General features: G+C 39.0%; 2 protein-coding genes across 2 annotated transcripts; both read left to right on the top strand.

The window, feature by feature from the left end:
- The first annotated feature begins 264 nt into the window (after positions 1-264).
- On the top strand, positions 265-4,489 carry LOC141613777 (uncharacterized). Its single transcript, XM_074432520.1, has 5 exons — positions 265-762; positions 1,060-1,418; positions 1,478-1,604; positions 3,201-3,340; positions 3,547-4,489. The coding sequence occupies exons 1-5, from the start codon at positions 265-267 to the stop codon at positions 4,487-4,489; spliced, it is 2,067 nt and encodes a 688-aa protein (XP_074288621.1).
- A 1,569-nt stretch (positions 4,490-6,058) lies between these two features.
- LOC141611853 (glucan endo-1,3-beta-glucosidase 3-like) lies at positions 6,059-15,240 on the top strand. The gene is made up of 3 exons (XM_074430502.1): positions 6,059-6,203; positions 13,422-14,675; positions 14,772-15,240. The coding sequence occupies exons 1-3, from the start codon at positions 6,146-6,148 to the stop codon at positions 14,969-14,971; spliced, it is 1,512 nt and encodes a 503-aa protein (XP_074286603.1). The 5' UTR covers positions 6,059-6,145; the 3' UTR covers positions 14,972-15,240.
- The last annotated feature ends 2,259 nt before the right edge of the window (positions 15,241-17,499 follow it).

The following is a 17,499-nucleotide window of genomic DNA, read 5'->3' as shown; positions in this document are numbered from 1 at the left end:
ATGGTGGATGGTGACACTTGTACTAAGTATTTTTTCAATTGGGTAAAAGGTAGAGCGGGACAAAACTTCATTTTGGGAGTAAAAGGCACTGGTGGAACATGGTGTTATAACTCGGAGGAGGTTTGCAATCCTTTCAAGAAGTATTTCATAGATCTCTACACACCTCCACAAATTTAGCAAAGAAGAGATATTCAAGATCCTTATTATGACACACTAAAGCATTTGAAGAAGCGGGTTGCATATGATGATGTTGATCTATTGAGAATGCCTTTCACTGCAAAGGAGGTTAGGAAGGCTGTTTTCCAAATGGGTCCCTTGAAATCACCGGGACCGGATGGCATACCGGCTATCTTTTACCAAAAATGTTGGCATCTGGTAAAAAAGGACTTTACTAAAGCAGTCCTGTCGACGCTCAATTCGGGTGTGGTTTTACGGAAGGCCAATAGAACTTTCATCACATTGGTACCAAAGTGTGATAACCCGGAGGAAGTTCAAGACTATAGACCTATAAGCTTATGCAACCTCTTTATGAGAGTGGTCACGAAATGCATCCCAAACCACCTTCTTAAACTCATGGGTTTGCTGGTTGGACCTTATCAAAATGCATTTTTATCAGGAAGGAACATTTCAGATAATATTCTTCTAGCACATGAAGTGATTCACAAGATTAATTCGCACAAAAAAGGTAAACATGGGAATTTCCCTTTTAAAGCTGATATGAGTAAGGCTTATGATCGGATTAAATGGGATTTTCTCAAAGCCGTACTAGAAAATATTTGTTTTCCAGATAGTCTAATTAGACTTATTATGAGTTGTGTTACTACTGTCACCTATGAGGTGCTCATTAATGGTTCACCTCTTCAACAATTCCAACCGAAGTGTGGTCTACGTCAAGGATACCCCTTATCTCTGCATATCTTTATTCTTTGCATGGAGGTTCTTTCTAGCAATCTGGAATATGCACAATCTAAGGGGCATCCAAAAGGAATCCAACTTTGTCGGGGTCTAGCCCCCTTGACTCACCTTTTCTTTGCGGATGACTCGGTGTTCTTTCTCTAGGACAGACGTAGGTCTTTTGGACATCTGAAACGAATTTTAAATGATTATTGTGCCGCATCGGGGCACCTTCCGAATGAAGGGAAATCAGGAATTATCTTCAGTCCTAACACAAAGCTAAGAAAAGTACGGTTCTGCCTAAAAGTGCAGAATATTCGTAATAATAAAGGTATTGGAAAATACATGGGAATGTCGACTGAGTTCCAGACTTCTAAAAATGATGTTTTCAAAGGTCTCATTGATAATGTTACGAAGCGTATCTCTTCATGGAACGGGATTTTTCTCTCACCGGCCGGAAGGCTAACACTCATCTCATCTGTCCTATCAAATTTATTTACTTTCTATCGATTTTCAAAATACCGGTAAGTATGACAAATAAGATTAGCTCTCTTTTGTCGCATTTTTGGTGGGTTGGATGTAGATCAGAGAAGTCGCTTCACTGGCGTGGTAGGATTTTCACTAGTTTACTGAAGAGTAAATGGGACCTTGGTATATGGAATATAGAATGCCTGAACCAAGCTTTCCTAGCCAAACATGCCTGGCGTCTGGTAAGTTATGACAACTCTATTTTTAGCATAAATTTTAGGGAAAAGATTTTCAGGAAAACTGTAACACCCCCATACTCCAAGTGCCTTACCAGGACCACTTAAGGCATGAGAATGCTACAATCTCGGTTACCCGAGGTAATGATAATCAAATAGACAATAACGAAACGTACTTTAATAATAATAAAGTTTAAAGTGATACAACCAACTCCGAAACTGATAAATGAAAATACAAAGGTTCTCAAAACTGTCACACGACTAAACAAAATAAGAGAATGTTCGACACAGCGGAAGACTTCTAAAACAGCATCGTGATGACTCAACCCAGCTATCCCATGCGCATCAACTCATACCTGTTCAATGACTGCTCACCATCCCCGAATGGATCACCACAATTTTTAAAACATTTAAACGGGGTCAGTACTGATTACATAAAATACACAGCTGCAATAAAACGATATAACAAATCAAACAATCCCTAAACTCCGTCACATCACCACACACCTGACTACACACTAAAGTGTGTAGTCCTGCCAGAATACCCATCGCAACGGGTATTCCACACCGCCAGTGGGGGACCGCAGCCGTTCCCACCGAAGCCCCGCTCATCTCATCCGAGCGATAAACCCATGTTCCTTAATGTGCACATCCCTTCTGTGGCAGGTTCCACAGAAGGCGAATCAAGGGCGTGAAGCTACTCCCGCAAGTGACTCCACTCTGCCAGGGACGCACCCCGAAGATCACAGACAGTTATACAACAGTCACCTTACACAATCAACAATTACCAAAAACCAATTCCTATACGATAATCAATCAACACAACAACAATTACCAACAACACTATGTAACCAATACTGAGTAGGGAAACCCTACCTGGAATAGCAATCACTACGGACGATCTAGCAGCTAATCAGAATTTCTCCTCTACGAATCCTCCTCCTATAACATGTATACATACAATTACCACCAATACTACACAAAACACCCAAAACCCCCCAACATTACCCAATTAGGGTTTCAATGAAACTCAACCAAACGCTATAAAAATTATACGAGGAACTTACTCTTGACACGATGATCACAACGGCGTAAAGAACGAGATGATCCGACAAACCTAGCCTTGGAAATTTGCCAATAACGCGAGAGATGCGAACAACGTAACTTCTAATCTTTTTGAAAGGTTTAAGAATGTTGAAAAGGTGTTTAAGAAATAATGACGGAAGTTTATATATTAATCTCGCGTTATTAACAAAACCCGTCCAAATAAACCCGTAAAACACACTTACTCGATCGAGTAAGTGACTTACTCAATCGAGTCCCCAACTTACTCGAACGAGTACCCTACAGGCAGACTACTGTTTTGCGTAAAAAGCTACTTACTCGACAGAGTAAGTCCCACTCGATAGAGTACTCATAGACATAGAAAACCGTAGTATTACAAAAACTACCTTCGCGGATGGGATGAAACCTTCAATTACGGGTTCTTGTTCTTGGGGGGCCAGAAGTATCGGACATGACATGAGTTTTATTATGGACAATATTGCATGGAAACCAGGGGGTGACTCTAATCTTAATGTATGGACTAGTAGATGGGTTCAGGGAAATATGCCGAACCCCAAGGATGAATGGTTGGACACAGATTTCAGCTTTCTTAAAGACATGTGGGTTAAAGATTTCTACTATAATGAAAGGGGTTGGAATGAGGAGTTGATTAAGTTAGTCTGCGACGAGAAAGTGCTGTAAAGATCTTGGCTATCCCGCTAAGATCTCAAACTAAAGATGAAATGTTCTGGCCTTTCTCAAAGGATGGAACGTACACTGTTAAGAGTGGGTATGGGGTTATCTTCAGCAGTTTCTTTGAAAGGAAGGGATCTAGAAAGGATAAGAATCATTTATGTTAGGAGAATGAGCTTTTCTTTAAAACCCGCCTATGGAATCTTTCTAGACCTCAATCATGGAAGATTCTGGTGTGGAAGATCGTTACTGACTCACTACCCGTGGGCTATGAATTTGAAAGAAGAAAACTAGATTGGGATTCATCATGCCCAACGTGCAAAGGGGAGCAATCGGGTGTTGAGACCATGGAACATCTCTTCCGAGACTGTGATATTTCTTCAAGAATATGGGCTGGTTCATCTCTTGGCATTAACTCAGCAAATGGAACAAATATAAGGGTCGGTGAATGGATTATTAACTGGATCCATTATATGACCACCATTGAGGATAATGATACTCGTATTATCCAATTTCTGGCGATTCTTGTCAGTATCTGGACTATGAGAAATAACTACATTTTCAGAGGAGAGAATTTCATTCCAGCACTTTTCTTTAAGAAGTATTCCCAACTGGTGGTTTTGACTTTACGAAGGTATCGAGGGGATATTGATTTTCCTAAAAAGGGCCAGCTCTCACAAGGGAATTATGACGAGGAGAACGAAATAGATATGATGAGAAACGGGAAACCTTTCTATGTGATTGGAGGTATTGGTACTTGTCAGGCAACACGGATCTGTGTTGATGCCAACTGGGAGAACTATTTCGCAGCTGCTTTTGGATGGGTTGCCTACAATTATATGGGAGAGGCTTGGTTTGAGGGAGCCACTAAGAGTCGCGCAGAGTTACCACTTCAAGCGGGGGCTATGGGGATTAAAGTGGCTTTGGAATGGGCTTACAGTCGGGGCATCGTCCACTTGAAAATTTCTTCTGATTGTCCTCAGCTACTTACTCAATGGGCAGGAAAGGATTGCAAGCATCATCAAGTTCGAGGAATCGTTGAGGATATTAATAATCTTACATCTGTTTTTCACTGTCTATGTTTTAGTTATGTGCGTAGGAACCTTAATGGAAGAGCTCATGACCTAGCTAAACGGGCTTTGAGATCGCTCTAAAAATCTTTTATTTCGACTGCCAAAAAAAATAAAAAAAATTAATAAAATACTCATATAAAATAGGAAAAATTACAAATAACCACCATATATTTGCGTATTTTTACAAATTACCACCATGTATTTGCATTTTTACAAATAACCCCCGAACTTTGATGTATATTCCCCGATCACCACCGTATTTCTATCCCGAACGTCGATTTTCTTACTTTCCGTCTTGTTAAGTGACGATTTACGCTAAATACCAAGATTACCCTCCTACAACAAAAGATTACTCTCGTACCATTGGATGATTTCTAACAAAGAATGATTACTCCTTATCTCTCATCAAACACTAAATACCTAAAACCCCAATTAAGAACACAATTAAATTGTTCATCAACTAATTTGCATGATCCTGATTTATAAAGTGGATAAGATTCATCTCTTATCATCCTCAATCATACAAATCATCACCCATCAATTTTTCTATTTCATTACCCCTGGATTCACTTAAACGGTGTCATTAGAATGGTCATCCGATCCCTTGATTTTTTTGACAATGATGCTGCCAAATCAAATGAATTCACTTCCAACCCACTTCCCTTTTTCGTCGAAATTGTCGAAATTTGAGGTTTAATTGTACTACTCTCACTTCCCTGATTTTCTGAGTTTGGAGCAATTTGAGGCGAAACATCTTCTTAAAGTTCAGAACTGTAATTAATAATTTTACTACTTTGATGAGGCAAAACATCACTAATACTCTGTCATTTATTTGCTTTTCTGGTCGAATGACAGTATTATTTGCTTAAATTTGAGAGATTTTGGGAGTAAAATTGGAGCTTTGATTGTTAAAATCATTTGTGGGTATAATATTAGTGTTATTATGCTCGAAGTTTGCGAATTATCAGGAGAAAGTTGAGTATTGCCCAAGTTTTGTGAAGTGGGTATTGAATTATTTGACATGGGTGTTTGAAATGTTACATTATTTTGAGATCTATAAGGATTAATTTAAGATCTACCTGGTGAATTGGTATGTGAAGTTGAATTAACAAGAAGAAAGATCCAGCGATTAAGGGAATTTGATCGAAAAATGGAGTTGACTGTGAGAAATTAATTGACGGAATTGGGGATTTAGGGTTCGTGAGAAATGAGTAAATGATCAAATGATATGGAAGTAATCATTCTTGTAGGAGGGTAATCTTGGTATTTACTGTAAATTGTCACTTAACAAGACGGAAAGTAAGAAAATCCACGCTCGGGATAAAAATACGGTGGTGATGGGGGAATATACATTAAAGTTCGGGGGTTATTTGTAAAAATGCAAATACATAGTGGTAATTTCTAAAAATACGCAAATATATGGTGGTTATTTGTAATTTTTCCTATAAAATATGTAAATAAATGACGAATACTATGGGTGGAAGTACATAGGCGGTGTTGAGCTCGAAAAAGGGTGCAACGGCTAGCCCAACAAAAACTGTTTGTTTCCTCGAGAATTTGTACGGTTTGGCATCCACATAATATCCTCACCGTTGGATGTTCTGACACCAAAATCTTGTCGTTCTGCATTACTGTTCCCCTCTTTTAACTTATAACCCCTCGCCTTTTCATATGCTAATTACATTTCACACTCTCTCTCTCTATCTCATTGTCTCTGTCACTTGAGCTAGACCAACAATGGCTTGTGTTATTCTTGCTTTATTTCTAACTTTTACTCTTGTTACTGCCCAACAAGGTTAGGTTACTCTTCTCATCTACCTTCTTTCTTTCTATGATTCTCTCTGTTTAATTTTAAAAACACTACTGTACTTAGCTCATCTTGGTCCTACCCTGCTCGAATCCGCGAAGAATTTGTAGAATGTTACGGACTAGTTTTCATATTTTACTGCTGCTTTCTTGCTCTTCTTATCAAGTTCAAAAGCGTAGATTCATATATTGCTAGAAATCTTACATTTTACGGAATACTCCCTCTGCCCGGCCATTTTGTTTACCTTTTCCGCTTATGGGTGTCTCGTTCATTTGTTTACCTTTCTATATTGGTAATATTTTTGAAGGGGAATTTGATAATCCACCTAACCCATTGTCCACTTGTCACTCGATAATAATACCTACAAATGGTCACCTCCACTTTCCTTGGTCTTTTATGTCGAAACCAAAGGTAAACAAATGATGTAGACGGAGAGAGTATTATTTTCAATTAAGGGAAAAAGTCTTTACCATATTTTCATGTCATAAACTTATTTAATTTTGTTGTGTTGTTCTCTGGCTTATTGAGTGAATCGTGAAATACAATAAATACATTAAATGCATTCTCACCTACATCCTTTTGATTTTAATGTGTCTTTCTGACATTAGTATGCTGTTTTTCTAATTCAAGGTCAAATTAACAGTCAAAATTTGTACAGTAAAATTCTGGCATTTTAGTAAAACGTTATTGCCGTTTGAAAGGTAACTAGTCCATCACAAAATCTCATTTGTGACGGCATGTATCCGTCACTCCAAAGTGACGGAAAGTGACGGATACCATTTTCCCTCACAAATGACCCAAATAGAGGAGAGAGGGAAGCACATGGGGGTGCCCCCACCTTGTCCCCTGAAGAAACAAGAAGAGCAGTGGTTTAATGTGTATTGTATTATTTGATGATCATAAGCAGAAGGATACAAGAGCTTATATACAACAATTAGGAAAAAACCCTACGATCTCTAGCATATCACGAATTACATACATAAGGAAAATATTATATACATACTACCATAATTACGGAAGATACGATACGATTATGATACCGTATCATATCATATAATATCTTTCCATACTCCCCCTCAAGTTGGAGCATGGGGCAAACCAATGCCCAACTTGTCTCGTAAATACTCGTAAGGTTCAACAGCTAGAGCCTTCATGAAGATATCTGCCAGTTGCTCTTTACTTCGCACATGGGTCGTTGCAATCGTCTTGGCTAACAAATGATGACGGATAAAGTGGCAATCTATTTCAATATGTTTTGTGCGATCGTGAAAAACGGGATTCTTCGCAATGTATATAGCCGCCTTATTATCGCAATAAACATTCATTGGTCTCTCGTGATTAATACCGAGAGATTGTAGAAAGGACTTCAACCAGAGTAACTCACTAGTTACTGCCGCCATTGCACGATATTCTGCTTCTGCCGTGGATTTTGCAACAGTGGCTTGCTTTCTTGCCTTCCATGATACGGGACTTGTACCCAATGAAACAAAATAGCCAGTTATCGATCGACGCGTCAAAGGGCACCGTGCGTAATCAGAATCTGAATATCCATGTAACTGTAGATTTGAATTTCTATGGAGAATGATCCCTTTGCTTATAGTGCCTTTGACATAGCGTAAAACTCGTAACGCGGCATCCATGTGTTCCTTTCTTGGGGCATGAACAAATTGTGACAATGTATGTACTGCGTATACTAAATCGGGTCTTGTGATAGTCAAATAAAGAAGACGACCTACTAACCTCCGGAACTTTATCGGCTCTTTCAGGAGCTGACCATCAGCGAGTGCCAAATTGTGATTTGGTTGGATAGGAGTCCCAATTGGCTTTGCTCCTTCCATTCCTCCATCTTTAACAATTTCTAAAGCATACTTTCGCTGGCTTAGAAATAGCCCCTTTTTTCCGGACGCAACTTCGATTCCCAAGAAGTACCGCAGACGACCAAGGTCTTTAATTCCAAAACTGGTGTCGAGGAAACCCTTGAGACATGTACAAGCTTCGTCGTTGTCACTCACAACAATCATATCATCAACATAGACTAATACCCCAAGAAATACTCCATTGTGATTATACGTGAATAAAGAGTAATCCGCAAGCGATTGAACAAAACCATATTTTATCAAAGACTCGGTCAATTTTGCGAACCAATTTCGCGAGGCTTGTTTCAAACCGTACAATGATTTTAATAATCTGCATACCTTGCGTGGTCCATGTGACTCGAACCCTTGTGGTAATCGCATGTAGACTTCTTCATCCAAATTCCCGTGGAGAAATGCATTATTCACATCCAATTGAGTAATCGACCATCCTTTGTGTAAGGCAACTGCCAAAAGACAACGTACACTGGTCATTTTTGCAACCGGCGCGAACGTTTCATGATAGTCAATGCCTTCGATTTGTGTGAATCCTTGAGCAACCAGTCGCGCCTTATAACGTTCAATTGTACCGTCTGCCTTGTACTTCACCTTGTATACCCACTTGCACCCTATTGCTCGCTTTCCCTCCGGTAAATCGACAATTCGCCAGGTGCCATTTGCTTCGAGGGCATTAATTTCCTTGGACATTGCTTCACGCCATTCGGCCTTTTTGGCAGCTTCGAAATAACCTCGAGGTTCCTGGATTGCATCAATGGTAGCTAGAAAACATTGGTGAGCATTAGAAAAACAATTGTTTGTAACATAATTGTCTATTGGATACCGAGTACCTCTCTTACGAATTGGCGATTGAACTGAGCGAGCTTGTTGTGTGGGGTTTATTATTCTTGTGGACTTGCACACGTAATCTTTTCTCCAGGCCGGCTCGAATTTTTCGCGGGCACCTCGTCCCATTGGCACGCCAGTTTCGGGCTGTTCATTACCCGTTTGTTCTTGGGCCGGTTCTCCTGTTGGCTCTTCTTCGACACCCTGCATTTCCGTACTTGGTGTACTCTCGTTCTCATACTCATTGTCCTCTTCTTCTCCAATTAATTCCCCATGTGTATTTTCTACTGGATTACTAATTTCTTGCACATGTTCGTTATCAGTGGTAATGTTTTGGTTTGGAAAAGATTCTGTGCTTGCTTCTTTATTAGTAATTCCCAGTGGAAACACATGCTCGAAAAACATTACATCTCGGGATTCAAAAATGGTATTTCGAGCTAGGTCATAGACTTTCCAACCTTTCTTACCATGGGGATATCCAACAAAAATGCATCGCTTACCTCTTTCATTAAATTTATCCTTCGGTTTGTCTTTGTTATGTGCGTAACAAAGACAACCAAGGACTCGTATATTGTCAAGAACCGGTTTTTGCCCATGTAACAATTCATAAGGGGTAAGTCCGTTGAGTATGCGAGTGGGTGTACGATTGATTAGGTATGCGGCAGTTAGGACACATTCTCCCCAAAATTTGAGTGGAAGCTCGGCTTGAAACCGTAGGGCACGAGCTTTTTCTAAGATGTGTCTGTGCTTACGCTCTACCCGTCCATTTTGTTGTGGGGTATCGATATTGCTAGTTTGAAACACAATTCCATGTTCATTATAATATTCTTTCATGGTCCCTGAGAGGAACTCCGTCCCATTGTCACTTTGTATCACTTTAACTCTTTTGCCAAATTGGGTCGTGGTCATTTGACAAAAATTTTTTAACAACTGACTTACTTCCCCTCTATCTCGCATAAGGTAGACCCATACATTCCTGCTATAGTCATCGACTATGGTCAAAAAATAGTGAGCTCCCGACAAGCTGCTTGTGCTATACTTCCCCCAAATATCACAGTGAATTAAAGCAAACAATTCGAGACTCCTTTTATTATTCAACTTAAAAATTGACCGCGTTTGTTTGGCACGACAACACGAGTCACAAACATTATTAAAATTCCACGATAAAGTTTTGCCAACTAAATTAGAAAAGGAAGGTAATATACTATGGGAAGGATGGCCGAGTCTTCTGTGCCACAACCGTCCGTCATTGCTTGTGTGCGTCCTTGCAGCAACCTCCTGACCATGCTTCAAATAATAAACCCCGTCTATGTGCTCACCCCGTCCAATCGTCGTCTTCGTAGATTGGTCCTGTATAACACAATAGGTAGGGTAAAATGTTACAATACAATCATTTTCTTTAATTAACTGTTGTATTGAAATTAAATTGCAATTTAGGCTTGGCACAAATAAGACATCGTTCAAAACGAAGCCATCATCGAGAACCACTTCTCCATGCTCACGAGCTATGATCATTGTTCCGTTGGGCAAGGACACTGTGGAAGCCGCTCCCTTTCTCACGTTTTTCAACAATTCTCGTTGTCCCGTCATAAGGTGCGATGCGCCACTATCTAATAGCCAATTACTAATTAATTTACTTTCATTACCTGTTAGTTTTTGGCTACCTTCGGGTTTGTTTACCAACAAATTCCTTATTTGAGTCATTTCTTGATCCGTAAATCCTTGCTTATTCGACTCATTGTCATTTGTTGTTGCTGCATTAGCTGTCTGATATGTGCTTCCCTGTCCTCTGCCTCCACGGCCATAGCCTCTTCCTCCTCTACGTCCTCTACCTCGGCCTCTGGTTGGTGCTTTCTCGGGGTGCTTTTCCCAACAATTTTCTTCGGTGTGGTACCACTTGTTGCAGACCGCGCATCGTGGAGGTTCTAAATCCCCTGTTTCTCTTCCACGTCCTCGGCCTTCCCCTGTATTGATCCTTACCGCCATAGCCGCATCACTGACCTCCTTTTGCCTTGTTACATTCCTATGCCTTTCTTCCCTCAAAACTAGGGCATAGGCTCTGCTAAGGGATGTAATTTCATCTTCCATGAGTAGGTTCGTTCGAATATTGCCGTAGAGACTCGTGTCGAGACCCATAAGAAATTGGTGAACCTTTTCTTCCTCTCGTTCCTTAGTCAGTGCTGCCGCGGCTCCGCAGGTACATTGTGGGACGTGACTGTAGTTTCCTAGTTCGTCCCAAATTGCTTTCAATCGAGTGTAATATTCAACAACCGATTGATTCTTTTCTTGTTTACATTCATTTAACTCGCCTTTTAGCTGATGTACACGAGGTGCATTACCAGCCGAGTAGCGCTCTTTAAGTTCTTTCCACACCTCTATTACGGTTCCCGAGAAAGTAATACTTGGGTGCAGCCTTGGTTCAATTACGTTCCTCAGCCACGATTTTATCATGGCGTTGCATTGACGCCACGCAACCGACTGGAGTGTCTCTTCTTCCCCTTCGATTGCATCTGGTTTCTTCACGGTTCCCTCGACGAACCCCAACTTATTTTTGGCGTCGAGTCCGTTTCTAACGGCGTCTGCCCAAAGGTCGTAATTTTCACCATTGAAAACTAAATTTGTCAGGGACAAATTTGGACTATCTGATGGGTGTAAATAGAGTGGCGAAGACGGAGCAATTTGTTCGATTGTCTTGCTACCGCTTCCTTTCTTTCCTTCGCCTCCTTTTCCTGCTTCTCCCACCGTCATTTTTTTTGTTTTGAGTAAAGAAATCTGTGTTTGCGGAAGGTGTATGCTCAGGATCTAATAGGCTCTTGATGCCATGAAGAAACAAGAAGAGCAGTGGTTTAATGTGTATTGTATTATTTGATGATCATAAGCAGAAGGATACAAGAGCTTATATACAACAATTAGGAAAAAACCCTACGATCTCTAGCATATCACGAATTACATACATAAGGAAAATATTATATACATACTACCATAATTACGGAAGATACGATACGATTATGATACCGTATCATATCATATAATATCTTTCCATATTCCCCCTATTCGTTTTGTGAGTGGCATTATCCGTCACTTGCTAGTCCATATGGAGTACTACAGCAGTATCTGTATGGGTAACAATACAGAGGAAGGCATGAAATTTTATTCTTATGCTGAATTCGCTTTGATTCTTTTTCGTTCTAAGGAAGAATTCAGGACTGACAAACTATCCTTTTGGAAATAAAACCCATCTGAGACGGGGCATTTGGTAGCTTACTAATCTATGCTGAATTTTGTTTCACAATTGCTGTAACTAGCTGTCTTTTGCGTAGCATTGGGCTCTTTAGACTACATCTTTAACTTTTTTTGTTCAAAAAACCGAATGATACTCTCTAGTGTTGGTTCCCTTTCTTTTGGACACCAAAATTAAGGAAATGAATTTGGACCATACAAAACACCCTACTCCACATGGAATTGAATTTGGACCACACAAAACTTACCAAAAAAAGAAAGAGGAACCAACACCCGACTAGCATGGAAATGGAAAGGGGAACCAACACTCAGACTAGGAGGGAGTAGAGTATATGACTTGTGCATTTTAATGAAGCGGTCATCTTGCTAAAACACAAAAAAATTGACTCCCACCAAACCCCTCCCCTCCGTTTCCCTCCAAATTCGCCTATCCAAACAAAGCCGTAAAACTTGTTTGGGTAGAGAAGTAGGAGGGGGTTAGAGGGATAGGAAAGAGAGGGAAAAGGGATCTCTCCAAATCTCTTTATTTTCCTCTGCCCTCATTTTGCTGGTCATATAAAGGATTTCTCATCCCTCCAAATCCGCCAATCCAAAGATACCCTTAATCTTAAGATGATGCATAAGAGCAACTGTAATGATTTCTAAAAAGGACTAGCTTGTAGTTTATCTAAAATCTCTTAGCTACAAGCTTACCATTGGAGATGAAAAATTTAAGTACGCTTGAAAGCAACACCTACTCAGCCAAGCTAGTAGCTTGAGATGGAGTTAGTAGCTTTTTATTGGATGATAAGAGGTATTATGGGACCATACAAGATATATGCTGCTCATCACTATTGGATGAGTATGTACTTGCCTTAAAAATTTGACATGGCAACTTAATCTACAAAGTGATGTAGCTTAATAGCTTATAGCCGTTACTGTGCATTGTTTTTCTTTTTGTTGAGGCCATTTACTTGTTAGATACTGTAATTGTGCAAGCATTTCATACTTCTATTTGTATTAAAGCAATTGTTTCAACAATACGGGCAGAGGGCACAAGTCGTCCAATCACCAGTAGTAAGGCTGCATAGCTTAACATACTCAACACAACATCTTTATACATTCTACTTAGTTGTAACCAAGGAAGACCTTACATTGGTAGTTTCGTTAGTAATGTGCTGCAATTTATTAACAGTTTCTAGAAATTCATGCTCTCTCTTATGTATTCTAGAGATACAAATTGGTTCCTTCATTTCTAACACTTTTTTATTCTTTACATTTTATATTGCAGAAGCTTTCATAGGTGTTAACATAGGAACAGCCCTTTCAGACATGCCACATCCAACTCAAGTAGTAGCCCTTCTCAAATCCCAGCATATCCGACATGTTCGGCTCTACGATGCAGACAGGGGAATGCTTCTTGCCCTTGCCAATACTGGTATTCAGGTTTCCGTTTCCGTGCCAAATAACCAACTCCTTGGTATTGGACAATCAAACTCAACTGCGGCCAACTGGGTTTCTCAAAATGTTGTTGCTCATTATCCTGCGACAAACATTACCTCAATATGTGTTGGCTCTGAAGTTTTGAGCTCCATACCCAATGCAGCCTCGATCCTTGTGGATGCTCTTAAGTTTATACACTCAGCCCTTGTGGCATCTAACCTTGACAAGCAGATCAAAGTTTCGACACCCCTCTCTACCTCAGTTATCCTTGATTCTTTCCCTCCTTCCCAAGCGTTCTTTAACCACTCCCTAGTTTCAGTTATTGGTCCAATGCTTAAATTTTTACAATCTACTAGCTCATATCTTATGCTCAATATATATCCTTACTATGATTATATGAATTCAAATGGTGTAATTCCTTTGGACTATGCGCTTTTTGAACCTCTTTCTTCAAATAAAGAAGCAGTTGATGCCAATACCCTTCTCCACTATACAAATGTCTTTGATGCCATGGTGGATGCTGCGTATTTTGCCATGGCTGATCTCAATTTTACTAACATCCCCATGATAGTAACCGAGTCTGGCTGGCCATCAAAGGGAGATGCTAACGAGCCAGACGCAACTCTCGAGAATGCCAATACCTACAATAGCAACCTAATAAGGCATATCCTAGCCAATACGGGGACCCCTAAGCATCCAGGAACTGCAATGAGTACTTACATTTATGAGCTCTACAACGAGGATATGAAGCCCGGTTCCACATCGGAGAGGAACTGGGGCTTGTTTGACGAAAATGGAAAGCCGATATACATCATGCATCTCTCAGATGCGGGCACAGTTTTGGCCAACGACACAAACAATCAGACTTACTGCACAGCAAGGGAAGGAGCTGACAAGAGGATGTTGCAAGCTGCTTTAGATTGGGCCTGTGGGCCTGGGAAGGTGGATTGTTCATTTTTGTTGCAGGGTCAGCCTTGCTATGAACCAGATAATGTAGTAGCTCATGCTACATACGCATTCAACTCTTATTATCAACTGATGAACAAAGCTCCAGGTTCTTGTGACTTCAAAGGTGTGGCAGAGGTCACTACTACGAACCCAAGTATGATCGATCATATCTCCCTGCACTTAAAACGCAACATTTTGATATCTAAGTTGAATAATAGTTATTGAAAAGTTAAATGTTTTTGCTCTTCAGGTCATGACAATTGCACATATGAAGCTACTGGTGTTCTCAATGGCACTTTTGCAAATGCCAGTGCACCAACTATGAACCCTATGAGCTCGAATTCTGCAGGCAACATCGTCTTCAGTAGTCACAAAAACGCAATGATTGGGATTCTCTTTTGGATTGTAATGTTGTTACAATTCGGTACCACAAGTCATCGTTCCAAGTGAGTTTGTTTCCCTGGGGTTTCGAAATTTGATCAGAGTAGCTTTAATAGGTGAGGTGTTAGCATCATTGTATTATGTAGGAATTCTTTTGAACTTGTTTTTGTTAGGCCATATTTTGTTGTGTATTACCATGAAACATGTACGTAAGAGGTTGGCCCAACAGAATCGTAATCGTAGGTTGCAACTCCAAAACATTTATGTAGGCTATCATTTGGCCGCCTGTTAAACAAGTGCTTAGAAAGTAATATTTGCAAAATTGGTTTCTATTTGTCCCCTCTGTGTAAGGCATGCCATGCATGATTATGTGACATAGTCAATTCATAGGAGTACCGAGTACACATTCGCACCAAACTTTAAATTGCTCAGAAACAATACACCTTAAGTTCTGGAGGTATAATCTGTTTTACCCAAATTAACAATCGTTATAATGAAATTTATCTATTCTCTTGCAAACATCAACTAGCAATCGATTTTGCATTTATCTATTCTCCTCTCGCAAAAAACAAGCAAGCAATACACGGTACTGCTACAATTTAGAGCCATCTATTTAGTGTCTTTGCTTTTCTTGACCCTGGGTCTTAATATGTACTTCTTCCATTTTTTAATTATTACCTCACTTTTCTTTTTTGTCAATTTTTAAATTATCACCCTACTACTTTTCTTTCTATTTTGGGATGTACTTTGTACCAAATTCTCCTTATAACTTCTCTAAAATTACAAAAAAATGTCCTTGATTTAAGGGTAAAAATGCCCTGCACCAACGATTTACCCATCTTCTTATTTGGCTTCTCTGCTAGGGGTGAACCTATGCCAATCCCGAAAATTTTTGCAAGAAAGGTCGGATGCTGCTACCCCAAATACGTTGATAAACTTAAAAGGCCTCCCAGCATGCAGTGCAAGACCAGTAGCCAGTAGCCTGGTGGCAAAGGCCTTGACTGCCCTTCCTTTGTGCCCAGGTTCAATTCCTGGTAGGACAAACAATTTTCTAAAACTTTCCTCTTTGCTGCTTCTTTTCGTCTCCGTAGTTAACATGATTAATTTTTCACAAATTGTTTAATGAGACGGTCTTATATGATAAGACCTCTCTATTTAAAGCCCAGCCCGAATTCTATAATTAGATTTTTGACAGGGGAAACAAAATACAACTACCCCAGTACTAAACTACTAACCATCACTCTTTGCTTACGGTTTTTGTTCTCTTTCACCATTTCCTCTCTCTCTCACATCCTCACAATTTTTTTTTTGTATTTGCTTCTTGTATGTAATCTCTCAAAGCATTATGTACGATAATAGTACTACATACTTATTCGAAGATGCTTTTTACCCATTTTTATTACATACTACTGAGTTTGTGCTGCATTAATTGAATAAAGTAAGTAATTTTTTCCTTCTCTTAATTGTATTTTAGTTTTCATTAAATTTACAATCAGATTTCGTTCATTATTGCATTTCTCGGTATGCAACGATATTTTCAGAATTTCGGGCAATTTTGTGAATTTAGCTAAATTTTCGACCCAATGTCAAGGTTTATCAAATTGTGTGTCTTTGTGTACGTACTATTTCATGTCATGAGCATTTTGTTTAGGTATATATATATTGGTTGTCATTCAATTTTGTTAAGTTCTTCAAATTTGTGTATTTTAGTTAGTCATAAATTGAGATCCAATTTGTTTTTTTAAACTCGGATTTAAATTAAAACTTTGATATTTTTTAAGCAAATAACTTGGGATTTTAACTTAAAAACCCAGGTTTTAAGTTGTACTTTTGTCAAAAGCCAACTAGCTCAAATGGAAGAGCATGTGCAAATTGTAATGCACAAGGTGTGGGTTCGAATCCCGCGTTGGCTACTTGATATTTTGTGTTTGGCACCGACAATGAACACCTATTCATCATTAATTGTAATTTGTTTTTAGAAATTATAGTGTTTAACTCAATTGTTATACTTTTAGATAGTTGAGAAATCAGATATAAGTTCAAGCACAAGTAGCTTCAACATTTAAAGTATTTAAGAGATCAAAACTATTAGTTTAAACTTAAAATGTTAGTTTTAAGTTCAAAATTCTGCATTTTTATTTGAGAACTTGAGATTTTAAGCTAAAAAGTCGGGAATTACAAGTATGAGTTTTTTTAATGTTTTAAGTTGAAAACTCAAGATTTTAACAAAGAAACTCTTTGTTGATTATTTTAAAAAGCTGAAAATTCAATATTTTGTGTTTGAAAACCGCATATTAAGTTGAAAATCCAACATTCAAAACCCAAATTTCTAAAGTTAACATTTAAATTTTAATATTAGATAATTTACCTTTTAATTTGTAAATCATGTGCTTTTAAGTTAAGAACTAGACATTTTAATTTAATATCCAACATTTATATGGGAAGTTATGAATGTTTACTCTTAATCTTGTTGAATTATAAATGTATCATGAATACGATTAACTAATTTGTGTGATGAATAATATCATGACCACCACAAATTGGATGTGGTGGTGTGGTACTACATAGAGTGAGACCCAAATGAAAAAACTCCACAT

This window comes from Silene latifolia, chromosome 11 (genome assembly GCF_048544455.1).
Source record: "Silene latifolia isolate original U9 population chromosome 11, ASM4854445v1, whole genome shotgun sequence".
Lineage (NCBI taxonomy): Eukaryota > Viridiplantae > Streptophyta > Magnoliopsida > Caryophyllales > Caryophyllaceae > Silene > Silene latifolia.
Note: the sequence above shows the minus strand (reverse complement) of the source record. Positions and strands in the feature narration are given on the sequence as shown.